Source organism: Belonocnema kinseyi, chromosome 7 (genome assembly GCF_010883055.1).
Source record: "Belonocnema kinseyi isolate 2016_QV_RU_SX_M_011 chromosome 7, B_treatae_v1, whole genome shotgun sequence".
NCBI classification, from domain to species: Eukaryota; Metazoa; Arthropoda; class Insecta; order Hymenoptera; family Cynipidae; genus Belonocnema; species Belonocnema kinseyi.
The window spans coordinates 49,590,828-49,618,023 of record NC_046663.1 but is presented as its reverse complement, the minus strand read 5'-3'; the positions used below and the strand labels follow the sequence as shown (position 1 = coordinate 49,618,023).

At 31.7% G+C, this 27,196-nt stretch overlaps 2 protein-coding genes and 2 pseudogenes across 2 annotated transcripts; 2 read left to right on the top strand and 2 right to left on the bottom strand.

Annotated features, from left to right (window-relative positions):
• The first annotated feature begins 6,402 nt into the window (after nucleotides 1-6,402).
• Nucleotides 6,403-7,474, top strand: LOC117177048 (maltase 1-like). The gene has a single exon (XM_033367511.1). The coding sequence runs from the start codon at nucleotides 6,404-6,406 to the stop codon at nucleotides 6,971-6,973; it is 570 nt and encodes a 189-aa protein (XP_033223402.1). The 5' UTR covers nucleotide 6,403; the 3' UTR covers nucleotides 6,974-7,474.
• A 5,700-nt stretch (nucleotides 7,475-13,174) lies between these two features.
• Nucleotides 13,175-14,898, bottom strand: LOC117176450 (annotated as a pseudogene).
• Nucleotides 14,899-18,324: 3,426 nt separating this feature from the next.
• Nucleotides 18,325-20,043, bottom strand: LOC117176449 (maltase 2-like). Its single transcript, XM_033366691.1, has one exon. It carries the CDS (start codon nucleotides 20,041-20,043, stop codon nucleotides 18,325-18,327), a length of 1,719 nt encoding a protein of 572 aa, XP_033222582.1.
• A 3,636-nt stretch (nucleotides 20,044-23,679) lies between these two features.
• On the top strand, nucleotides 23,680-25,365 carry LOC117177047 (annotated as a pseudogene).
• The last annotated feature ends 1,831 nt before the right edge of the window (nucleotides 25,366-27,196 follow it).

The following is a 27,196-nucleotide window of genomic DNA, read 5'->3' as shown; positions in this document are numbered from 1 at the left end:
AAAGTTGTTACGACAATCTTTTCCGACATCCAAAAGCTATAACTCTAGTTTTTTTTTTAAATGCAAAATAAGAAATATTTAGTTTAAGATGCTAAAAGAGTATGCCAAAGGCCTGTTCAATATTTTAATTCTTTCGAAATTTATTGTGCTAACAAAATAAAAATCTACAGACAGACAGACGAAAACATTCGTAAAAACCTGTTTTTCGTATTCAGGGGCTCTCAAAGCTTGAACAAAGAAGATTAATCTTGTACCGAAAAAGACGTATTTTCAACAAAAGAGTTAAGTTTTAAAACTGAAAAAAAAATCGAATAGATAAATTTTCAACAAGAAACTTATAATTTTCAATTTGTAAAAAAGGTTAAAAAAGCGAATCCTCAAGAATTGAATTCAATCAAAAAGTTTGAAGCCAAAAGAACCAATTACACAGGCCAACATGTTTTTATTGTTGGAAAGTGGAGGGTCATTTCCGAAGTAATTTGTTACGTAGAATCCGAATCCGGGGTCAGAATCAGCCCATCACGTCCGCATTTTAAGATATTTGAGGTTATGTACCAAAAAAATGGTTTTTTAGGCTACTTTTGAGGTAATGTACAGAAGACACAAAGTTTTTTAATTATTTTTTCTTTAGTTGTATTATATAGTATTGCTCTATTTCTTTAATGCGAGCGTCGCAGAATTCTATTACGATTTTTCTTTACCAAGTAACGCCATTTGAAATTACGAGATATTTCCCATTATGTCTTGAGCATTTGCTTTAAAAACTTTGAGACAGACATTTTCTACTGGGTGTTTTCTCTTGAAAATTTGTACTTTGGGGTGTTCGGGGTTGTTGAAATCCCAATAAATGTTGTCTCTTCTGTACATAACCTCAAAAGTAACCAAAAACGACATTTTTTTGGTACGTAACCTTAAATATCTTAAAATTCTGACATGATGGGTCAATTCTGACCCCGGATTCGGATTATGCGTAAATATTCGATGAAAAAAATGAAATTTTCAAGAAACTGGGTTCAACAAAAAACGAGGAATTGTCGATCAAATACAATAATTTTGTACAAAATAGTGGAATTTTCAATTATAATTGATCAGTATTCAAGCAAAAGTGGAAAATTGATTTTCAACCCAATTGTTGAATTTTGATACCACAAAATACGAATTATTAACGAAAGTGTTGAATATTTAACCTAAAAATATTTTTTAACAAATAGGTTTATTTTAAGGTACATTAAGTTAGCACCTCCACAATTGATTTTTTGAATTTTTCATAGCTCAGAATTTTGGGCTTTTTTGGGCTGCAATTAAAATTTTTGTGCTCCTTTACTTTTTTTAAAAAATCAATTTTCTTGTGCAGGTGCCACCTTACATTCACCCAACACCTCCACTTCTTTCAATCACTAAATAATAAAAATTCAATTACACCAGAATTTTTGGCTTTTTTGGGCTCTTGAAATCCGCAAAAATTTTCCCCAAATCAAGCCTTAACTTCCAAAATCAACCTCCTGCAAAAAATTAAAAATTTTCAGTAATTTATTAACGGGATATTTTTGGGCTTTTATTGGGCTCTCAGAAAATACTCCGATTTTCGAGCTCCAACTCTTACAGTAAAAAATTAACCTCTTTGTATCACGCAGATATGAAATTGTCAAAAAATAACTTTTATTAAATTTTGTATAGTAGCTTGAATAGAGTCTGATTTTTGGGCTCCTTGAAAATACCCACTACGATTTTTGGGCTTCAACCCTTAACGACAAAAATCAACCCAAATAGATACAACTTTGTCAAAAAATAAAATTTTCTAGAATTTTTAAAAGAAAATAGAGCCTCTGATTTTGAAGTTTCTCAAAAATACCCGCCAAGATTTTTGGGATTCAACCCTTAACGTCAAAAATGAACCCCTCTCTGTCACATAGATACAACTTTTTCAAAAAATAAATTTTTCCAGAATTTTCAAATGGAAATAGAGTCTCTGATTTTTGGGCTCCTTGAAAATACCCGCTACGATTTTTGGGCTTCAGCCCTTAACGTCAAAAATCAACCCCTTTCTGCCACGTAGATACAATTTTTTTTAAATAACTTTGTTCCGAATTTTGAGATGGTAATAGAGTCTCTTATTTTTGGTCTCCTTAAAAATAATCGCTATGATTTTTGGGCTCCAACCTTTAACGTCACATATCAACCCCTCTCTACCACGAAGATACAACTTTGTCAAAAAATAAATTTTTGTAGAATTTTTCAATGGAAATAAAGCCTCCGATTTGTGGACTCCTTGAAAATACCCGCTACGATTTTTGGGCTTCAACCCTTAACGTCAAAAATCAACACCTTTCTACAACGTAGATACCACTTTGTCAAAAAATAAATTTTTGTAGAATTTTTTAATGGAAATAGAGTCTCTGATATTTGGGATCCTCAAAAGTACCCGCTACGATTTTTGGGCTTCAACCCTTAACGACAAAAAAGAACGCAAAGATACCGAAAAGACGCTCTGAATCGGTCGAAGGATCCAGACAAACTTGTTTATTCTTTCATTAAATTTTGAATACAGAATATAAAAAGGCGAAGATGAAAATACAGAACACATAATGCATAAACAAAATAACGCATAAAATAATGGAGAGCTCGCGTGATAATAACAAACCCGCACGTGCAGTCCACTTTCCAAGAATTTTGAACTATTACATTCTCATTCACGAGAGTATAAAGGAATCATCCAAATTTTCGATCTCTGTTTTTTACCGGATCACGTTTCATCTCTTGAAGAGTCGAAAATCGTAAAAATTTTAAAGTGGACGCGCGGCCGGTCAAGGGTCTGTTCAAGTATTGCTTAATACAACTGGGGGAGGGGGCGATTGTCTATAGTGAAAAAAGCTTTAAATAATAATTAAACAGGTCTCTAACCGAGAAAACGAAAAATGACCGGAAACTCTACGGGACAGGGAAAACCCGGGAAATGGCAGTAAATTTATTGTTTGTCGAAAATTTTAGAAATATTGGGGAAAAAAGCTTACTTTTTGATAAAGTCGTATCTACTTGGTAGAGGGACGTTGATTTTTGTCGTTGAGGGTTAGAGCCCAAGAATCGTAGTGGGTATTTTGCTGGAGCCCAAAAATCATCAACTCTATTCCTGTTGTAAAATTCTCAAAAAGATGTTTTTTGGACAAAGACATATCAACGAGGTAGAGAGGGGTTGTTTTTTGACGTTAAGGGTTGGAGCATAATATTCGTAGTCGTATCGTCCAGGAGCCCAAAAATCAGAGACTCTATTTCCATTTTGAAATTCGAAAAAATTTTCTTTTTGGCAAATTTGTATCTACGTGACAAATTTGTATATATGTGGTAGAGAGGGGTTGATTTTTAACATTAAGGGTTGAAGCCCAAAAATCGTAGCGGGTATTTTCGAGGAACTCCAAAATCAGAGACTCTATTTCCATTGAAAAAGTCTAGAAAAATTGGTTTTTTGATGAAGTAGTATCTACGTCGGTATTTTCAAGGAGTCCAAAAATCAGAGACTCTATTCAAGCTATAAAATTTAATAAAACTTATTTTTTGACAATTTCATATCTGCGTGTTACAAAGGGGTTAATTTTTTACTGTAAGGGTTCGAGCCCAAAAATCGAAGTAGGTATTTTCTGGGAGCTTAATGTACCTTTTATTTTGAACCAAATAGTTTCGTTTTATACGAAAGTGTTGAATTTTGAACCAAAAAGGATCAATTTTGGACTAAGAAGATTAAATTTTAAGAAAAAAGTTCGATTTTCAACTAGAGAATATCAATATATTTAGTATTTTTTCGACGTTTATAAATGAATTTCAAAATATTTAAAAGAGTTCAAAATATTTTTAATTAAGTTAAGAGATTTTAAATAAATTAAAAGATTTTTTAATGAATCTTTGTACATACAGGTTGCACCATTTTAATCTATCTCGAAAAGTATCTAAATAAACACGTCAGTTACAGAATAATGTTTCAGACAAAAGCTGTAGGAGACAAAGGGGGACATGCATTGATACCAATGACCTTGATAGCAATTTTGAAGGTTCCCTCACAGCAATAGTATTTACCGGGATATACCATTTAATGCCATTTATCTCTTAGGATATAGAAAATCAATTTATATCCTACTCGGGACATTTGAATATCCCGGAAACGTTCCAGGGATCTTCTGGATATCCTGGGGGTATCCCTGTGATATCCAAATTTCCGCTTTGCGGGATATCCGACGTGTTATCCCTGGGATATCCTTGGTACAACCTGGGAGATAAATGGGATCAAATGGGATATCCCGGTATATCCTATTGCTGTGAGGTTTATTTGAAGGTCAAAATAATTTTTTCTTATGGAAACCCCTAATCCTGACCCCGGATTTGAAAAGAGCAAAAAATTTTACGTATAAGATGTTATATTGGTTAAGGTTGTTTCAAGGTCAGATGAAGGGCAAACAGGCGAAAACGACATGGCGAGCAACATCTCAGAGTATACGTCAGATACCGAAAAAAATTTCCGATAAAAGTTGTAGGAGACAATAGGGAGCATGTATTGGTATCAAAGACTTTGACCTAGAAGGCGATTTTTAAGTTCGCTTGAAGGTCAAAGTTAATATTTGTAATGGAAACTCCTAGTTTTGAATCCGGATTTGGAAAGGACGGAAAATTTTACGTACAAAATGTTGAATTCGCCAAGGGCGTGTCATGGGAATGAACAACGACGTGGACGTAATAGGATTATGTTCCTTTTCCCGTGCTGGTTTACAGTGAGTCCCGTTGCCTCTCATTATTCGGGGTACTTGATAAAAGTAAGCCCCCTTACCTCTCACTTATGGGGGTGCTTGATTATAGTGAGTCCGCTTGCCTCTCAAACTTAATCTCACAACTATCCATTGAGTGTGTGTTCGAAGTTCGAAGTGACCACCGTTAGCTTCAATGCAAAAATCGAGTTTCTCCAGAAAATGTGTTATAGTAGAAAACAAAACAATACGTGGAATGGCTGCACAAGCTGTTCGTATGCATTCCATCATATCTTCTCATGTTCTTGGCGGCTGCTAAAAAACAACGTTTTTCAAATAACCCACAAGATAAAGATCCGGAAAAGTTATGCCTAGTGAGCAAGCGGGTGATGGCATTTTTGAATCTATAGAATTGAAGTCATTTGTGTATACTTGATTTTCAAGTGCCCATGACACGGTCTTGACGAATGCAATATTTTTTAGGTAAAATTTTCTGTCCTTTCCAAATCCGGGTTAAAAACTAGGGACCTCCATTACAGAAAATTCACTTTAACCTTTAAGCGACATTGCAAATCCCCTTCAAGGTCAGGGTTTTTGGTACCAATGCATGCTCCCTATTGTGTCCTACAACTTTTGTCTGCAATTTTTTTTGGTATCTGACGTATATTCTGAGATGTTGCTCGCTATATCATTTTCGCGTATGTCGCCATTTGACCTTCATTTGACCTTGGAAGAATCTGCACGTAAAATTTTTCGCTTTTTTAAGTCCGGAGTCAAAAATAGAGGTTTCCATTAGAAAAAATCACTTTGATCTTCAAATAAGCTTCGATATTGCGTCCAAGGTCAAGGTCATTGATGCCAATGCATGTCCTTATTTGTCTCCTTCAGCTTTTTTCTGAAACATTTTTCTGAATCAGACGTGCTTTCTGAGATATTTCCCGCGATAGATTAAGAACCATGTATATTTTTATAAGCGAAGCAATATGGTATATGAAACGGGTCGCAAAAAATTGTCACCAGGTCCTGCACAGCTGTAGCTAAGATTATAAATAGTGTAGTGATTGTGCAATAGTAAATAATGGTGTATTTCAACGTGTGAACAAATATAAGAGCATAATAGTAAAAATAATAATACAAAAGATTTTTTTCGGCGAAAAAGCGGTTATCATTTTATAGAACTTTTCTCTATAGTTTTGAGACTTTAGAAGACTTTGTAAATACCTTCCGTTGGATGCACATACACACCATATTATTATCAAACCCCCTTTTTCTGTAAGAGTCACTTCCTGCATGTATCACAACAATATTTACAAGTTTCCTTATCTACTTCAATCAATACAAGTACCTGAACTTATTCTTAGTACTTCAGAAAATCAAGATTTGCTACCAAGGTAAAGTGATTATAAAATATCGTCTTGAGCTGTTTGTTCCTATAGTTATCTCCATCAACTAGTCTATCTAGCAATATAAGCTCAGCTTTCATGAAACTTGAACAGTAGCTGATGCACAATGTTAAAGTTAATATTCCTGTGCATAACTCTTGTTACATTTCCATCAGCACTTCGCGGCTGTGTTAGCACACACGAAGTCAACAATGATTGGTGGAAGGACGCAGTAATCTATCAAGTTTACCCCCGTAGTTTCAAGGACAGTAATGGGGATGGCATAGGATAGGTATGCTTGATAGAGATATGACTTGGGAGGAAACTGTGGATGTAGTTGGCTGTAATTTGGGCCCAGACAACTACCATCTTGCATCAAGGGATCCTGAGAGGACTCCTTTCCAGTGGGATGATACTACAAGTGCTGGATTTTCTACCAATGAAACTACTTGGCTTCCTGTTAACGAGAATTACAAGACTTTGAATTTAGTGGCACAAAAAATTGCACCAGTTTCGCATTATAAAGTTTTTAAATCAATGACAAGGATAAAAAGAAAGCTCTCTGTTCTTAAGAAAGGATCAGTCAAAGTTTTGCTTATCATGAAGGATATTTTGGGGGTAGTGCGAAGACTGGAGGGGTCCCCGCCCTTAGCGCTGCTAATTAATATGGGAGAGAATGATGAGGTTGTAGATGCCAACACGTGGTTGAACATTCCTAAGGAACTTGTTGTTTATACTGCGAGTGTTGACTCGAACATTGAAAAAGGAAGTAAAGTTGATACTAGTGCATTAAAGCTTCCTGGTTCTGCATCTATTCTCTTGGCATCCGAAACGCAGGTTTCTGGTTTGCTCAGTAATATGTGATCCTATTCAGTTGTTGGATGTTTATTGTAAATTGTACTTATATTTTCAGCTGTTTCTGAAGTTGTGATACTTTTAGTGATTAGATAAAAATATATATTGTCTGTTCAATGGAAAAAATCTTTAGTTAAAACAAATAAAAAAATAGGCCAACTAGTTTATTTTGGAATATATGCCGCTATCACTTATGTGGTTTTAGTTACTACTGTTAGTTTTAAAAATGGTAGTAGTTGTTCTTACTTCTTCACTAGTTGTTCGAAAACTTCCGACGGTAGTTAACTATTTTTAGGTATCTGCACTCACTTCTTAAAGTGGTAAGTCTTACTATTACATTAGTACTTTTTGAGTACTTGAAGTCGTGATATCCTAACTTTTGAAATTAGTATGGTTTTTACTTCTGCAAGGAAATGTACAGCAAACATAAAAAATCAATCTTCCCGCAATGAGAGTAAAATCCTGTAATAAAATTCTGTTAAATCAATAAACTCAACCATATGTGAAAAATATGTTAATCGAGCGGCAGGCAAAACTTTAAAAATGTATCCTAAGTATTCTGATCTGATATGAATATTCCCTAATTATTTTGACCTGGATAACTCATCGGCATTTAACAAGGTTACATTCCTTAGAATAGATCCTAAAAGTGAATCACCTATTTTTTACTTATCTTAGGTGTTATAAATAGTTTTCTGATCTCCAAGTTTCTATAAGATTCCAAACTTCTAGTATATTTAAACAATTAATTAATGTGATAATCTGGCCAACTTCTTCTGTACGTTCGAAGTACTGAACTGCTTAGGCTTCCGTTTTGTTATTGTTATGTCGTCGAAGAACAAACCTTGTAACCTTGTAACTCAAGCAGCCTCAATAATCTTTTAAAAAGCGGATACTTCGACAGTTACTTACTGTTCGCAAGTAAGCTATAATTAAGGGAAGGGGGACATGATTTTCCGTTTTTTTTCATTATTTGTATTTAATATTTTATAATTAATTATTATTACATGATATATTGATGTGTAATCCTTTTTTGTACATGAAACCAAACATAAATAAAATTTTCTTAGTTTCTTTATTATCTTTATTAAGTTTATGAAATATTAAATCAAGAATTTTGAAAGGTTACCATTTACTGTTCTAAACTCAATTTTTTAATGAAAGAAGTCATTTAAACCTGACACTGATTTATAAAAAGCTTTAAAATATAAGGCATAAATATGTAAAATAAAAAAAATAAAAAGTGGGAGTAGTCATTTCTAACTAAAACCCACGGTTTTCATTGGTTTGAGCACTCAGGTCATTAGAACTTTATATCAATCAATACGGTATAAGGAAGTTTTTTTTTAAATCTTAAAGATTAGGGAAAATAATATTAGAAGAAAAGTATGACGAAATTTTGTTTCTTCTTCAAATTGACATTTTTGTGTATAACTGGTGCTCTTTCGTAAAGATAAGATTTAACAATAATTATTAGAAACTTGATAAAACTACAATTCAACTAGGCTAATTCTTAAATTACTTGTAATAAAGACATAGCTAAGACATACGACGTTGTCGCCAGCAAGACTTTATTTTTCGTCTTGAAATCGGACATAAGATATAAACAACAAACGACTTTTAAGGCCTCCGATAGTCTAATTAGCTAACTAATTAGCTTTAACTGTTACAAAATGCTTAAATTATTTATCTTCATATACTATTTATTACATTATCATTAGAGAAGGCATTATATTTATGTAAACTTGCGTTCCTCCCTTCCAGGTTTTGTCAAATATCCACGTTTTCAGATCCCTTGAATCCAAAAAACAGGTTTTTAAGGATATGCCTGTCTGTTTGTCTGTCTGTGTGTCTGTAGATTTTTAGTTTTCAGCATGATAAATTTTGAAACAATTGATAGATTGGATTGGCATTTGTTTATACTCTTTTAGTGTTTAAAATCAAAGGTCAAGATCGTTAGCTAGCCATTTTGGATAAAAATTCAAAAAGTGAACGCGTTTGGAAGTTTTCGAGACGAATTTTTGCAAAATAAAAAAATTCCCTGTAAATTCCTTGGAGGACACATTCTCATCGCACGCGGTTCGCGTCGCCCGCAAGTTTAAGCGAGCCCAGGGTGCGCAATTGTTGGTTCTCGTTCTTCGCGCTCGATAATATATATTTATCTTGCGCTTCGCGCCCGCTTTTTATATTTCTCTCAGATTTGTGCCCAGGCCTTTTAAAATTAAAGGCCAACAGATCGACAACTATAAGTTAATGAGTTGCACTCGATTTTTTCTGAAACGTTAACTTTTCTACACTCTATTCAACACTATTATATCAAATGTATACTTATTTATTTCTTCATCTGGACAGGTACTGCTTATTTAGATATTTCAAAATAATAAACAGATTTTACTTAATGATTAATTTAATATTTGCTCCTAATTTTGCACTAATTTTTATCCTCAGCTACCATGAAAAATGTATACTTTTATTAAATTTATATTATTACAATCTATAATATGTATTTGTTATTGAAACATACGTATTTTAATTATCTTGTTTTAAAAATGTTTTAAAGTGCGCATCATAAAAAAACCATTTTGTTATTAAACTTTTTAATGAAATTTGTGTCATGTTTCTGTAAATTTAATTTGTTTATTTTGAATTTTATTTTTTAATATTTACACCAAAAATACGAATCATAGCGTAGAGGGGCTCGAAACAAAATTTTAGATATAATTTAGGAGAAACATTTTATTAGTTAAAATGTTATTACAGCTTGTGTCGTTTATCAAAAAATTTTTTGTTGCATTTCGAATGTATTTATATATAAAAAGTTGCTTACAGATTTTTAGATCTTTTTGAAATACACATTTTTTTCATTAAGGTGTTTTCGTGCCTTGCATCATTTTTCCAAAGATTTGATTTTTTTATTGTCAATATTATTTTTAACGATTAAAACAAAAACTACGCATTCTGTCAAAAACGGTTTAATAACAAATGTTTAGATCTTTTTTGGATGAACAATCCCATCAAAAAGTGAATAATAACAAATTTCCAAATCTTTGTTAGGTCAAAATTTTTTTCTAATTATCTTTTATCGTTCTTGCAGAGTTTGACCGAAAAATGGAATTTTCAATTGCTTTTTGTGCCATAAAAATTTGATGTTTCAATTTTTCGGAAAATGTTGAAAAGTTGTTACAATAATTTTGTAGGCCCTTCAAAAAATAACGTATTTCTTATCTTAACTTTTTTCATATCGTGCGTTATTTTGCTGAAAATTTTCATTTTCGTTCTTTTTTTTTAATTGTGTAAGTGCTATAACTCTCGTAAATTTTTTTTATTGAAAAAGTCCATGAGGAGGGAATGTTTATATTTTCAAGTACTAGGAATAACCATACAGTGAATTTTTGAATCTTGAAATAACTGGTCTTAAAACTTTTCAAAATGCGCTCGCTTTTTGAATTTTTATCAAAAATAACTGGCTATTGAATTTTACCTTCCTTTTTTGACACTGAAGAATGTGTCAAAGGCTAATCTAATAGATCAATTTGGTCAAAAGTTATCGTGATCACAAGCAAACATGCATACATACATACATACAAACATGCATTCATACATACATACGTATACATTCATACATACATACATACATACTTGCATAGCACTCACAAAATAAAAAAAATAAAATGAAAATTTTAAGCCAAATGACAGCATAAAAAATACAGAAGTCCATTTTGCGGACAAACTATGCAGGATACAACAAATGATGAATCGATAAAAATTGTGCACTAAAAAGGGTCTACAAATTTGTTACAAGTCACTTTTTGAGAGGGCGCGTAGTTGTCATTTTATGATATTTATATTTTATTTTATGAAATAAACTAGTGATAGGATCGTACATACATTGCATGATATTTTTTTGACCTTTTTAAGATCCATCCTTAATTCTTTTTCGTATTTCTGCCTAATGAAGAATAGCCATAATTAAAATAAAAGATTTTTTATGTTTACTTTAGTCTTTTATTTAGTTGTAGTCAATGTTATTATTAACGTTTGTAACATTGTGATCACAGAATGTTGGTCATAATCGCCGGTAAACCAATTGCATACGTTTCTTTTAGTCAAATTTGAACTAATTATCAATTTTTTGCTCGAAATTCACTGCATGTGAGCCTCCATTTAGCGAGGAGATGCTCATAAAATTAAATGGAATGAATCCAGCCTTAAAGTACATAAGTGTCAAAGGTGCAGTAGTATAATTCGTAGTGATAAAGATTTAGACGCAGTTTTATGCTTCTTTTCATAGACATAGAGCAACCAAGGTAATGATGCTCATCATCTGAAACATTTAGAATATTACTTTCTGGCTTACCTAGAATGCGGACATCACCAAGGGTGTTTGTTTGAGCTGTGATTTGGCACGTAATCCAAAATCACCTTGAAACCAAGAAACTTGGCTCTTATGACGACCTTTGTAAAATATATCCTGAGTACCATAGTCTAAATCCACATTCGCAAAGTTGTCAATATTATATCTAAAGTCTACATAAAAGATAATCTAAATCGGTAAGAACCAGAAAGCGTCTACCACAACATCTTTTATGTCTTTCAACTTACTGGTGATCCTATCAAGATTTCCTATGCCATCTCCATTGATGTTTTGGAAACTTATTTTTTAAATTTAGCAGATAACCATATCCTCCCATCATTTATTATTAAACAAATAGACAGTCTGGAATAGAACAAAGCCGATGCACAATAGCCTGCACTTCAACCTACAGTAAGATTATCTGACTGCGTGCCTTGAATCATCAGTTTATATTTTATTTTTAGTAACATCTAAAAATGTGTAGCATAATGACAAAAAAAACTTAAATTAGCTTGCTTATATAATCTGTAGGATAGGCTGTATTTTATGAATACCGAAAATCGTTGATTAGATGATAAGTAACGATCATGCTGCTAATTAAAAACAGTAGATATGAGAGATTTGTTTTCACAAGATAAAATGAAGAGTGTACAAAGCATAATTCAATATTGATGATTTTTAAGGTAATCTATAGAGTCACGTGCGAGATTAAGATAAGTGCAGGTGAACGATAAATTGAATTTCAGTTCAATCAGAGTACGCGATTTTTTCCATCTGCTTCTAACACGGTTCTACAGTACATATGTATGTTAACATATTTCTTTATTAAAGGCATTCCAATTTGTAAAAATAATTTAATCATAATTAATTTAAAAATTTGATATAAAGGTAGACGAGTGGTGAAATTTGAATTAGAGCATTGTAAACTATTTTACTTTCAAAGAAAACGAATGCTTTAAGTGACAAATTTCACATCGGAGTACAAGTCTATTTTTGAAACTTTTTATTCTGTAAAAGATTATGTTAGCACATTAATTTTTTCATACAATGAATAGTGAACTTTTTTATGACTATGGATATGCGCAAAATCAAGAAACAAAATTCTGTACTATATAATTTTTAAATCATCACTCTTGAGTACTCTGACATAATCTGAAATGTTTTGGAACTTTCTCACTTAATCTGGAATAGTCCTGAATTTTCTGAATAATTTTGAATTGCTCTGCAATTTTGTAGAATAGAATATTCTTCAATGTTCTTGAAGAGTCTGGAATCAGTTATTATACATTCTGAGAATAATTCAGAATTTTGTAAAATATATTTGAAATATGACTCTATAGTTTCTCGTTTCAGAATAATTTTATACTTAACATAGAATGCATACCGAACTGTTGGTAGACAAGACCTTGAAAACAAAAACTTTTTCATAAAATCAAATATTTTTCTAAGCGCATTTTTCTAATTTCAGTTTTTATTTTTATCCTCAACATTTTTATTATTTATGTACACTAATTTAAAGAATAATTAAACATCGATACTAAAAAAAGCTAATATTTCATTATAGGAAATAAAGCATGATTAGGAACTTATTGATTTTTAAAGAAAAAATTATTTTAACTTAAATAAAAAATATTAGCAAAGCAAGAAAATATATTTTTGATTAACGGTTTAATCGCATATCACCTAATATTAAATTTGTTTTTTTTTTGTTGATCTACAGCTTTCTTGACTAAATTGGTTAAACGATGATAATATTAAAATCATGTTTATCGATATCTGTTAAAAGTCTATAAAGAACAGATTAAAACTTCAAATCATCTCATGAAATATTTTAGGCTTCTTTCACAATTTCTAATTCAACAATAATACAATAATTCCGAAACTTGAGATTGTGATGCAAGCACAACAGATGCATATCCAGAAAGCTTCATAGCCGATGTATTAACTTGTGTACTAGCATCGATATTGGAATCAACACTTGACACGTAAACAATTAACTCTCTTGGAATATTCAAATTGGTTTAAGCATCAATAACAGCATCGCTTTCCGAAAAATTAATAAGAAGTGACACTGGAGAAGAACCTTCCAATCTCCTTACAACTCCTAGTACATGTTCCGAAATCAAAATAACTTCCTCTGTTCCATTTCTAAGAACAGGATGTTTCTTCTTTAAAGTTGACAAAGCTTTAAACATTTGATAGTGTGAAATCTTTGCTTCCTTCTGAGCAGCCAAATTTACAGTATTATAGTTTTCATGAACCGGTAACCATGTAGTCTTATTCGTGGAAAATCCTGCGCTCGTTGTATTGTCCCACTGGAAAGGTATTCTTTCCGGATCTCTAGATTTCATATGGTATCTTCCAGGACCAGCATTACACCCAGCTAAATCTACAGTTTCTTCCCATGTGAAATTCCGATTAGTCATTCCAATTTCGTCACCATTATACACAACGGCAATTCCGGGAAGAATCATAGCAAGCATTGTTATCATATCTGCTCTCTTGACCCCATATCTAGAAGCAACACGAGGTTCATCATGGTTTCCAACCCTAATTAGACACATTGTGTTTGGGTAAATTGTTCAGCCATTCATCAATCGTTCTTTTAAAATCCGATGCTGAGGATGTTTTGTTTAATGGGTTCATGAACATAAAATTGAAGGCATTTGCACCTGCATCATAGTATTTAATTGTCAAAGGCAATGTAGTATAAGCCTCACTAAACAACAGTTTAGAATCTATCTTGTACTTTTTCGAATAATTACTAATGCATTATAATAATAATTATTAATGCCTAGGTCTCATTTTGATCTCTTGAATATGTATGGATTAGGGAATCATAGTCATCTGTTGGTATCTCAGAGATGTTGGTGTTTGGATCATCTCTAAAAAGCTTATCTTCAAACGCAAAATTAATTGCATCAATTCGAAATCCATCCACTCCTCTGTCCGAACAAAAGTTTAAAGCATCTTTCATAGCTAAGTTCAAGAACGGATTGCGATAATTTAAGTCAGGTTGATCAACCAAAAATTGGTGGAGAAAGTACTGACCACGTTCTTCATTCCACTCCCAAGCTGACCCAGTGAAAGCAATTAGCCAATTGTTGGGTGGTTCTCTAACCCCGTTGACTATTTTGGCATCTGGCCAAATATAGAAACTATCATAAGGTTTGACTTTCTTTACACTCTGCTTAAACCAAGGACGCTCTAGAGAAGAATGATTGGGAACAAAATCCAAGATAACTCTCAAACCTAGAGCCTTAGCTTTAGTGATGAATTTTGTAAAGTCCGCTAAAGTTCCATATTCAGAATTTACACCTGTGAAATTTGTAACGTCGTAGCCAAAGTCTGCTTGGGGACTTGTATAAATAGGTGAAAGCCACACAACATCGGCTCCAATATCATTTATATGTTCCAATTTAGTTGTGATTCCATTAAGGTCGCCTATACCATCTCCATCACTGTCCTTAAAACTCCGAGGGTAAACTTGGTACAAAATTGCATCCCTCCACCAATTATCGCAGATGCCATGGACATATGTCACTGCCAGAACTGCGAATAACAGTGTTAACTTTGACATTACTGCGAGAACTATTGTTGAAGAGCCGTAATATTGTAAGTTTTATTGATCCTTCATAAAATATGGAACATGGTTATTGTTTCTTAACGCACCTTATCCCAACAAATCGAGATGAGCGTGAACACTATTTGCCAAGCAGAGAGTTAGGTGCAGTTATATGAAAAACAAATAAAGCTGCGATAAGAAGTTCTTATGCACTTTGTGGACAGCTTTTACTGTTTCGTTGTTGTCATAGCATATAAGTTATCTTGATTATTTGAAAAAAATATTGTATCGTCTGTATTCGTAGAGATATTTTCTTGATTTAATATATCTTTTTCTTCCGTGCCGTGAAAAGAAAAATTAATTTCAAGATTAAAATCAGTAATTTCTTTTGTTAAATAAAGCATGGGATGAGCAGAAAAGAAATTAAAAGTTCCACTTGAATATGTACCTTTCCTTTACCAATTGGTAATATCATTACCATCCAGATCTTTAATTAATTCTATATCCAAAAAACAGAAACTTCAAATCTTCCACAACTATTTCCGCTAAAATAGGAGAAATGACTCAACCTATGGGAGTACCAAACTTTTGATAATGGAAAGATCTTTTAAATTAAAAACAGGTTGATTTTATAATAAAAACTATCCCTTTGATAAAATCTTCTGGACATAATTCAGCACGTGTTTTAATATTGCCCGATCTATTTAAAATGGCCTTTTCAACTAATTTAAAGAGTATACTCGGCAACATTGCAAAATCATCAAAAGAAATCATTACACAGTCATCCAGAACTGTTTTTTGAATAATAATTTTTTTGAATTCCCAGCTATTTTTATTTTGTATTTTGAAGTTGTGATAGAGTATTTGATAATCAAGTTAAGTTTTATTAAAACAATTTAGTGGAAGTATTGAGGGTTGAATTAATTATTCTCAAAGAATAGCCATCTTTATGAATCTTTTACAAACCACAACAAAGCTTATTGACAAGTATAAAACCTTGTTATTGAAATCTTTCTATTCTAATATCCGAATGTTTTGCTATAATTGATTCGATATCTTCAATTATGTGCCCATAATTGGTTTCGATGTACGTTTTATCAGACGGTCACGAAAACCTTGAACTAATCTGAGAATATCTGCAACTGAATCAGGAATTTGAATATGCTAAGCTTACAAACCAAGGATCATTATGTCCTTCAAAAATCTTGTGCGAATTTAAATTTTGCTTTGGAACATTATTTTGCCTATTTATAAAAATAGTAAGTTTGTTCTAATTTATTAAATCATTGTTTAAATATGCTTAAAATTAATTAAAATTGTTAAAGGTATGTTTAAATTGTCTTTAGCAAAAATGACTATGAAAGACAAAATGTCAAAATGGCTTATCCAAGACAAATATTTCGTTAGGAAAAATATAATTTCTTCTACATTAAATTAAAAACTCTTTTTGAGGGATACAGCCTTTTAATTTTTTTAATTATATCACACCATAGTTCAATTTTTCTAAAAGCCTCAGGAAAATGTGTAACTTTTACCTCATAAAAAAACGCAATTTCGTAAAGGAGGGTGGGGGCGGGTTGAAATTGTCTCTAATCCAAACCAGAGAAATTAAAGTTTAAGTAATTTAAATTTAATAAAAATCAAATTCAAAATCCTATTTAACATTGATTGATCAAGTAAATGTAAAGAACTCCTGAAAATAAAACCAAGAATCCAATGAAAAAATTTTGAAACTTGCCATAAAAATGTTCAGGTGTAATTTAGAATAAAGATTCCCTCACAAAAAATGTTTTTCCTTTATGAAAAAATCTTTGAACAAAAATAAAAAAGAAAGAAAAATGAGAAGGCAACCAACCAGATACCCTTCCATCTCTTTTTTGCTATCTTTCCTTTTTTGATAAGGATGTCGCGTGAGTAACGAAACGTTGGAACATATGTTCTTTTATTGTCATTCAATAAGAATAGAAACAAAAAGAATTAAAAAAGAGAAGGAAGGAGATTTGGTTGGTTGCTTTTTCATTTGTTTCCCTCTTTTTTATATTTGTCCAAATATTTTTCTAACGGATTTTTTAAGGGGATCCTTTTGTTAATTAAAATAGGAGCATTTTACGATGGTTTTACAAATCTAGACGTTGGATTCTTGGTTTTATTTTCAAGAATTCTATACATTAACTTGATCATTAAACGTTAAATAGGATTTTGAATTTGATTTTATTCGAATTTAAATCTCCTAAATTTTAAATTATTAAAACGAATGTCTCTAATTACTGCCAAAAATGTATCCAATTATAATTAGATAAGACCCAGGATATTTTCTTGAAATTTCTATTAATTCAGAATGTTCCACTTTCATTTCTGAAAAGTCTAGGTTTTTTCTTAAAGAAGTAATTTGATTCAATCTACCTTTCTATTATTCTTTTAGGAGCACTCTTTTTTATGTTTTATCATTCGATATTATTCTTCGTTTTTTTCTTAAAACGTTAATGATCTAGCCATGCCCAAAGATGAGAAAATTAATGCTTTATGATAACATGTACCAACAATTTTTGAGTATTATAAATATTACAAAATCCTGGAAGATAGCACTACAAAATGATGCCGGACATATCTAGTTAAAATTTTGAATCAATCGGTTTTGTCAGTAATTTGTCGCCAGAATGAGTAAGAAATAATGTATATTATATCAGTTTATTCTTTATTATCAGAAGAATGATTAGTATTTCTATTATTTATATTTTAGTGATATTTCTGAAAAATAAAAGTGTTTGTAATTTATATTTGAAATAATCATACTCGGCCTTCAATTCAAAATCAACGTAAAATATTTTTCATTTATAATATTCTTGGAAAATTTAGAATTTTTTATTATAGTCATGATTGGAAAATGTTTAAAAAATCGTACTTCCCAATGTTTGTAACTGAATATACTCAAATTGAAATTTTGTTAATTAAAATATATATAAAACCGTTAAACGTTGGAATTTTCAAAATTGAATTTTTGTCAAAAGTTATAATTTCCAATAATCTCTGATATTTTTTGAGAATGTTAAAAGATATTATGAAGTCGAAAAATATGTTTGAAAATGTATTAGATTTTTTCAGAATTTATTTTTAACAATCTGAGAGCAATATCAATGCAAGAGAGTAACAATTCTACAGAAAAAAAACAATATTTAGTGAATTTCTTTTTGAACATTGATCAAAGCTAAAATTTTATGCAAGGAGTCATATAGATCTGAACGTTCCTCATAACAAAAAAAAAATATATTAAAAAAGGTAATACATTACTTTAATACATTTAACTATAAACAAAAGAATTGGATTACAACAAAGTCTAATAATTTATTAATTGTCTTAAACCTCACTATACCATCTCTAATATTTTTATTCACAAAAGTCTACTTACAAATCAGATGCACAATACAGAGACCAATAGCAGTTTTAACTTAGAGTGTATCTGTAAAATTCTGATACAATCAGCACCACAGACGTAGACGCTGGTAACCTCAAACGCTTGGTATCGACGAAAGTACCAACATCGATGTTTGATTCAACGTTCGAAGTGTACACAGTCATTTCTCTAGGAATTTTCAGCAAACTGTTGGCATCAACAACCACCTCCGTTTCTGCCATGTTCATCATCAGAGCTACAGGCGAGGAGGCTCTCAATCTCCGAATTACTCCCAGTACGTTTTTATTAATTAAACTAACATCCACGGATCCTTTCCTAAGTACAGGATTATTACGTTTCAAAGTAGTCAATGCTTTGAAAAACTTATAACTTGAAACCGGTGCAATCTTCTGAGCTGCCAAGTTCAGAATCTTATAATTCTCATGAACTGGTAACCATGTCACTTGGCTTGTAGAAAATCCAGCACTGGTAGTATTATCCCACTGAAAAGGTGTCCTCTCAGGATCCCTTGACTTTAGAAAGTACCTTTCTGGACCAGCATTACAACCAGAAATATCAACTGTTTCTTCCCAGGAAAGATGTTTATTGACCATCCCAATTTCGTCACCATTGTACACAACACTGATTCCAGGAAGAACCATAGCCAACATAATGACCATATCTGATTTCTTGGATCCATACCTTGAGGCGAGTCGATGTTGATCATGGTTACCTGTAACCCAATTAGATACCTTACCGTTCGGCAAATTTTCCATCCAGTTATCAATTTCTCTTTTGAAATTCACTGCTGATGATGCTTCATTTAGTGAAGAAATGAACATAAAGTTGAAAGGATTTGAACCCGCTTCAAAATAATGTAAAGTCAGTTTTCGATCAACGTAAGCTTCCGTTACTATAAACTTAGCGTCAGTTTGATGGATATTTACATAATCATCCAATAATTTTCTCCACGATTTGAGTACCTGATAAGTCTCGTTCTGATCCGTAGTGTAAATGTGATCAAGAGAGTCGTAATCGTCATCTGGTACATTATTGTCATTTCTTGGTTCATCCAGCAACCTTTCATCTTCGAACATGTGGTTTATAGCATCAATTCGATATCCGTCTACTCCTTTATCCATCCAGAATGTCAAAACATTGGACATGGCTTTGCACACATTCTTGTTGCGATAATTTAAGTCTGGTTGTCCAATGGCAAACTGATGAAAGTAGTACTGACCACGTTCGTCATTCCATTCCCACGCTGACCCAGAGAATGCACTTAGCCAATTGTTAGGTGGTTGCCTGACGCCATTCACTATCTTAGCATCTTGCCAAATATAGAAATCCTCATAAGGTTCTATCCTCTGTATACTCTTCTTAAACCATGGATGTTGATCCGAGCTATGGTTCGGTACGAAGTCGAGGATTACTTTTAAGCCCAGCGACTTAGCTTTTGAAACAAGCCTGTCAAAATCCAGGAGGGACCCATAGTCAGGATCTACATCTGTGAAGTTGGCGATATCGTATCCAAAATCCTGCTGCGGACTGGTATAAATAGGTGAGAGCCAAATAGCGTTTGCACCAATGTCTTTTACATGTTGTAGTTTACTGGTGATTCCTTCTAGATCTCCAATACCGTCACCATTACTGTCCTTGAAACTTCGAGGGTAAATTTGGTAGATAATCGCATCCTTCCACCAATCATCGCTCACTGCTTGGACGTGAATCGCAGCGAGAATGACATAGAGAAATGTTAACCTTAACATGATGGATAAGCGAACTGTCTTTTGTGCGTGAAGACTATCGAATTTATACATTTGTAGCAGATTCGAAATCAGGCAATTAATGTTACACAAATAATTAATAATTGATCAATTTAGGTGATAACCAACCTATTATCCGGCAGTGATAAGGAAATTGGGCGAGATTATGGTTCAGATTATAGCCGATGTACAATGTAGGCAAATTCCTCATTTCTTATCAAACAGAGGATATTTACTGAGATTACAAATATCAAGTGCAGCAAAATACTTCTGAGTACAGATACATTATTTTTAATAAAGTCTTTTATATATTTTAAAATCATGGAAACGATTAGACGTGTATGTCCCACTCCCTGTTCTCTTGACTAGTTTATATATTACATTAGTGAAAATAAATTCAAGCAGTTTTAACCAATTTTTTTCTAAATAGATGACGGTCTATTATATGGCGGTTAAAAAACTATTTAAGAATGTATTATAAAGAATTTTTAATTATTCAGAGTTCTGAATATTTTTTAAATAAAATATCTAGATTAAACTCTTTTAAAATCATAAAAAGGCATTAGAAAAGTCCAAAATAATTTAAAACTCCTCAGATAGAAATTAAATAAAAATTATTTGTTACATTTATTTAGGAAAACACATAAAATTAAAATGCTTTCGTGTCAAGCTCAAAAATGTTGTTATGTCCATCTTCCTTAAAATTGTTGAAATCCGTAGAAACCCTTTGATATAAAATTTATTTTATCTCCTAAAGTTTTCTATAAATTAGATAAGCCCCTTAAAATACATAGAAATCTTTGTAAATTGCATTAATTAATTGAAATCTGTAGAAATCATTAAAATTTTAAGCAATATGTTTTCTAAAAATGTTTGAAATCGGTTAAATAATTTCAGACATAAACAATTAATAATCATAAATCATTATTAATTATTACAAATTGCTTTTAATATACAACATATTATTTGATACTAATAATTAGATGTTCATTTAAATTGCTGAAACAATTTATTATTATTTTTAGCAATTTTTTCTTAGAAAAAAGTTAGAAAGTCGCAGTTTTTTCCGAAATTTTGAACTTATTTTCAACCTTTACATTAAAGCCAGCCAATCGTGAATTGAGTTTACCCGAAATAATTGTATAAACAATTTATTACTATTTGTAACACTAATTTCTCAGTTAATTGCCTAAAAGTTGTGGTTTCTTCGGAAATTTTTAACTTTGCTTTCCCTTTCTAGTTATTAACAAATAATAATTAAATATATGAAAGACCATAATTTTTTTTATCTTATTCTTTTTATGACTAATTCTCTTCTTATTAGAGACGAAAGTCAAACACAGTATTTACTACAATTGTTATCAGAGTGTCATAAGAAATGTCATGACTGCAGTAAGTCTACTTTGCCCCTTGAGATTACTTGTTTTGTTTACAAGTAATTTAAAAATCGATTTCTCCCATCTAATTCTAATTATTCCATTCTTTGTTTTCTATATCTGCAGTTACGCAGCCTTTTTGTTTAAATTAATATTTCTAAAACATCGGAAAAAGAGTAAAAATAATTTACTTAAAAAAGAAAATAATACTATTTAAAAAATGATTATTGTTGATGTATATTCATCATTCGTTTATAACTAAAAATCCACATCAAAGTTAAAATTTTCAGAAGAAATCGCAAATTTCGATCAATTATCCAAGAGAAGATAGTTGTAAATAATAAAAAACTATATAAAAAATTATTCTCCTTAACTTGCATTAATTATAACTTATTATTACCTAATATTAATTACAAAATTTGAAAAAAAACTGCAAGTTTCCAGCATTGATATAGGCGAAGATAGTTATAAACAATACTAATGTCTTTAAACAATCATTTTTACTACATTGCATTCATTGTTACCTCACACTCAGTAATGATTGTCAAAAAGTTAAAAATTTCATAAAAAATGAAGAATTACAATAAGAAAAGATAGTTCTAAGCAATAAGAATTTGTTTAAAAAATTAAATTTGTTAACATCCATTAATTATTACCTCACAATCACTGAAAAGTGGATAATAAGCGGAAAATTATAGAAAAAAACTGCGAATGTCTAGCATTCTTCTATAAGAATATTGTGATACAAATGATTAATTGTTGAAACAATTATTTATGTTAAGTATAATTTATTATTAATCTGCTCTAAATCAAAAGTTGAAAAATTCAGAAAAGTGTAGCTTTCTAACTCTATTCTAAGAGAAAATTGCTTAAAACGATAATAAATTGTCTAAATAATTTATTTAAATATCTAATTATCAACATAAGGTAATCATTTATGTATCATAAACATTTTTCTCATTAAAAATATCAAAAAGATCATAATTAGCACCAAAAACGCGTAAAATAAAATTTCTCACTCATGCGGTTCTTTGGTACCCTATAAAACAGTCTTAGCGAGAAATGTTGAGTTTCAACTTGATTAATCTAATATTGACGACTCTAAATAAGATTTATCTAGGGGCTTGCGAAACCTCTACATATAAAAAATTCTTTTTGCAAAAATATCTTCCTTTTTCGTTCAGCTGGGAGGTCAAACCCAGGTTTAGCGTTTGCCGGTCGGGTGCTCTTACCACTAAGCTACTAAAGATAGACATATGGACCTTTTTAGAAATACACGCTGTCTTAACAAGGTGTTAAGTTTTATATATGTGAATTAAAACAACTAATCCCTACTATCATGTGAGATAGTAACAATCTATCAATGCAGATGTTTTTCGCCGACCGCGAAAATAAAAAATCATTACTATCGATGTATTAACTTCTTAAATAACAGAAATTCTTAACTTCTTTTCAGGCTAGATGGAGCTATGATAATTTTTAAAATTAAAGTATTTTTCGGATAAAAGATCTCCTTTCGCTCAGCTGGGAATCGAATCCTCTATCGACCTTGCTAATAGCTTATTGGTAAGAGCACCCATCCATGTAGTCTGAAAAAGCGCCAAGAATTCCTGTTATTTGAGGGGTTAACTCAGATCAATAGTGTTCATTTTACATTTTGACGGTCGGTGAAAAAGATCTCTACTGATCGATTGTCAACGTCTCCCATGAGATGCTTGTTAAATTTACCTCTTTATATAACTCTTTTCATCAAAAAATGCATTTATTTTTTTATGAAGTCAAAAAAATTTCCACGCGATATGCATGAAAATTCTTTAAAAATTGGACCACTCTAATGAACTATGTATGATACAATTTTTAAAGATGGGGTATAATTTGCTTTTAAACATATTAATGAAATATAATATTCGCTTTAAAAAAAGAAGAAAAATTTGTTCTTTCAAATGTCAAAAGCCTTTAGGAATTTAATAAAAAATCTTGGACAAACAGCTTTTCAATATTCATATAAAAAATCGGCGAACTTGATCTTAATCTATGTACATTCTTGGAATATTAACGAATAACACTCATATCTTTAATGCCTAACACAATTCATATCAGGTACTTAAGATGGCCACTTTGAAATTATATCATTCCCTTTTATCATGTGTACATTTTTCTTTCAATTATATTGATTATAAATTATTTGTTGCATTATATAATAGTTTTTTTTATTCCATTGTAATATAAACTAGGAATATCTGCATCCAGGTATGCAGTCGACATGTTCAAGCTAATATTGTTGTGCATAGTTTCCGGCGCGATTCACGTCGAATCAACTAATGATGTCTGGTGGAAAGATGCCTACCAGATTTACCCTCGAAGTTTTAAGGACAGTAATGGTGACGGTATAGGGGACTTAAATGGAATCACTAGTAAACTGGAGCATATAAAAAACATTGGTGCTGATGCTCTATGGATTTCACCAATTTACACCAGTCCTCAAGCAGATTTCGGATATGACATCGCCAACTTTAGAGACGTGGATCCTGAATACGGTACCCTAGCAGATTTTGATAAGCTAGTAGCTAAAGCTAAATTCCTTGGTTTAAAAGTGCTCATGGATTACGTGCCCAATCATAGTTCAACTAAACACCCTTGGTTTAAGCAGAGTATTCAAAAGATCAAACCCTATGACGACTTCTTCATTTGGCGTGATGCAAAAATAGTAAACGGTGTCAGGACTCCTCCAAGCAACTGGTTGAGTACTTTCAAGGGTTCGGCTTGGGAATGAAATTCCCAACGTGGTCAATATTATCTACATCAATTTGCAGTTGGGCAACCAAATTTAAATTATCGTAACAAGGCCTTGTATCAGGCCATGAAGGATGTTTTTACATTTTGGATGGATAGAGGAGTGGATGGTTTTCGTATAGATGCAATCTATTACATGATGGAGGACAGCCGCTTGATGGATGAGCCAAAAAGTAATGATGCATCTGCTGGACCTGATGATTACAACTCTCTTCTTCACATTTACACCAGGGATCAAAACGAGACCTACAATGTGTTGAGATCCTGGAGAAAATTGCTCGATGATTATGAAAACAAATACAAAACGGTATCTAAGTTTTTGATCACTGAGGCTTATACTACTGTACCTTTAACACTCAAGTACTTTAAAGCTGGATCCAATCCATTCAACTTCATGTTTATCTCTCCGCTGAATGGGCGCTCATCGGCAGCAGATTTCAAACGCACTATTGATTCTTGGCTGAATTATTTGCCTGTCGGAAACGCTTCTAATTGGGTTGTGGGTAATCATGACCAACATCGTGTGGGCTCGAGATATGGGGCCAAGAAGGCTGATATGATTTCAATGTTGGCTACATTTCTTCCCGGAATAAGTGTAGTGTACAATGGTGATGAAATCGGAATGATGAACAAAAATCTCACATGGGAGGAAACTGTTGATGTGACTGGCTGCAATTTGGGTCCGGATAGGTTTAATGACGGTTCAAGAGATCCAGAAAGGACGCCTTTCCAATGGGATAATACGACCAGTGCTGGATTTTCTACGAACACGAATACTTGGCTTCCAGTTCACGAAAACTACAAGACCCTGAACTTGGCTGCGCAAAAGGAAGCGCCAGTTTCACATTATAAGGTATTCAAAGCGTTGACAGCTCTGAAGACGAAGCTTCTCAATCCTAGTGAGAGCTCTGTTGAAATAACTTTAATCACGAAAGACGTTTTGGGAGTCGTTCGAAGGTTAAATAGTACATCAACGGTGGTTCTTTTGTTAAATACAGCGAATGAAGAAACAGTGGTTGATGCTAGTAGTTGGTTAAATATATCTGAATATTTATATGTTTATACGGCTAGTGTGGATTCGGAAATCTGCGCTGGTACTCGCATTGATACTAATTCTGTGAAGCTACCTGGCTCAGCTTCTGTTATCCTTTTATGATTATCTGAATAAAGAGTGCTTGTATTTGAAGATATTTTATTTTTCAACAATAAAAATATTTTGATTTATATCGGATTAAAAAAATAAGTTTAACGAACTTTCAGTAATGCCTCATAAAATCAGAATTGGCTCTCTTTAAATATTTAAAAATGATCGAATTGATGTTATTTTTCAAAATAGCAGTCTTTTTCCCCACATAGACGTGTCCCTTTATACCTTTAATAATTTTCAAAAATTCAATAGTAAGTTTGGGGAAGATGAAATTCATATTATTAAGCATGATGTAGTTATGTCATTCATGTAACAATTAAATAGGGCAATATTTGATGCGAGAATAAAATCATCAATAAAAATAAATATTACTTAATTCGCGAATCAGTAAGAAATAATAAACCTAGTGAATAAACATGACCTCGCAGTTAGATAATATGGCTATGGAAGTTCATCACTACTACACTAAGATGGTCCAAATTTTTTGTTCTTCGAATTTTCAAACATGGCACCACCAATATATATATGGAGCTATAAATTACAAAAAAATTCTTAAATTTTTTCTAAAAAAAGATCTCCTTTCGCTCCGCCGGAAATCAAACCACGGAATTTTCGATTGTCGTTCGGGTGCTTTCCCATTAAGCTACTAGAGAGATCGATAGAAGAATTCTTTTTCATATATAAACGCATTATTATGCCAGGCGTTACAATTCAAATTTTTAAAGGAAACTGTATTATTTCAGAGAATAGCAGAATTTATTAATGTCTTTACAGACTAGATTTTGCTATGAATTACACAATTTTTTAAATTACATTTTCTCTACAAAATAACACCAGGCATAATAATGCGCGTATTTCTAAAAAAGGATTCTTCTCTTATTCTTTCTAGTAGCTTAATGGGAAAGCATCTGTCCGGCGATCGAAAATTGTGAAGGGTCCCAAAAAAACCAAGTATGTACAAAATTGGGTTTTGAAATTTTTCAGCGCTAACTATGACTCTTTTGCTGTTTTTAACACAAATTGTTGCTAACACACGATTTATTACTTTTTGTAAATAATTAGATGTTAAAATACATGTTTAAGTAATTTCTTATTTCTCATAGCAATTTTCCATAGAATAAAGTTAGAAGGTCGCGAGTTTTTCTGAATTTTTCAACTTGTTTTCCAATTTTTAGTTTTAGAAAGGCAACGGTAAATTGAGTTTAATAGAAATAATGGTTTAAACCATTTATTTTGATGTAAAACAATGCTAGAAAGTTACATATGTTTCTAAAATTATTCACTTAGTGTCTACTTTTCAATTATAGTGAGGTTATCATTAATTCACCTTAACAAATATAATTTTTAAAATTATTTCTTATTATTTTTGAACAATGCTAGTGAGTAGCAGTTTTCTTCAAAAATTGAACTTTTTTTCAATTTTGTACTTAGAGTGAGGTAATAATTAATACGATTTTACAAAAATAATTGCTTATACCAGTAGTTTTTATATATAACTATCTACTTCTATAAAAAATGCTAAATTGTAGCAGTTTTTCTGAAATTTGTAACTTTTTGTCGACTTTTTACTTAGTCGGATAACAATCTATGCAATTAAAGAAACATAATTGCTTAAACAATATATAACTTGTAATTTGTTCACAATTTATAATTTTTAACTATATTCACTTACAGTGATGTTAGAAAGTGGCGGGATTTTCTGACACTATCAGTTTTTTTTTAAATTTTTAGTCAAGAACAAATTATAAAAATATTAATGTTATAATAAAGAAAAAGGTTCTCAGCAACTACTTCAAGGAAAATTGAGATTCGTCCTCCGTGTAACAGACCGTAACATTTG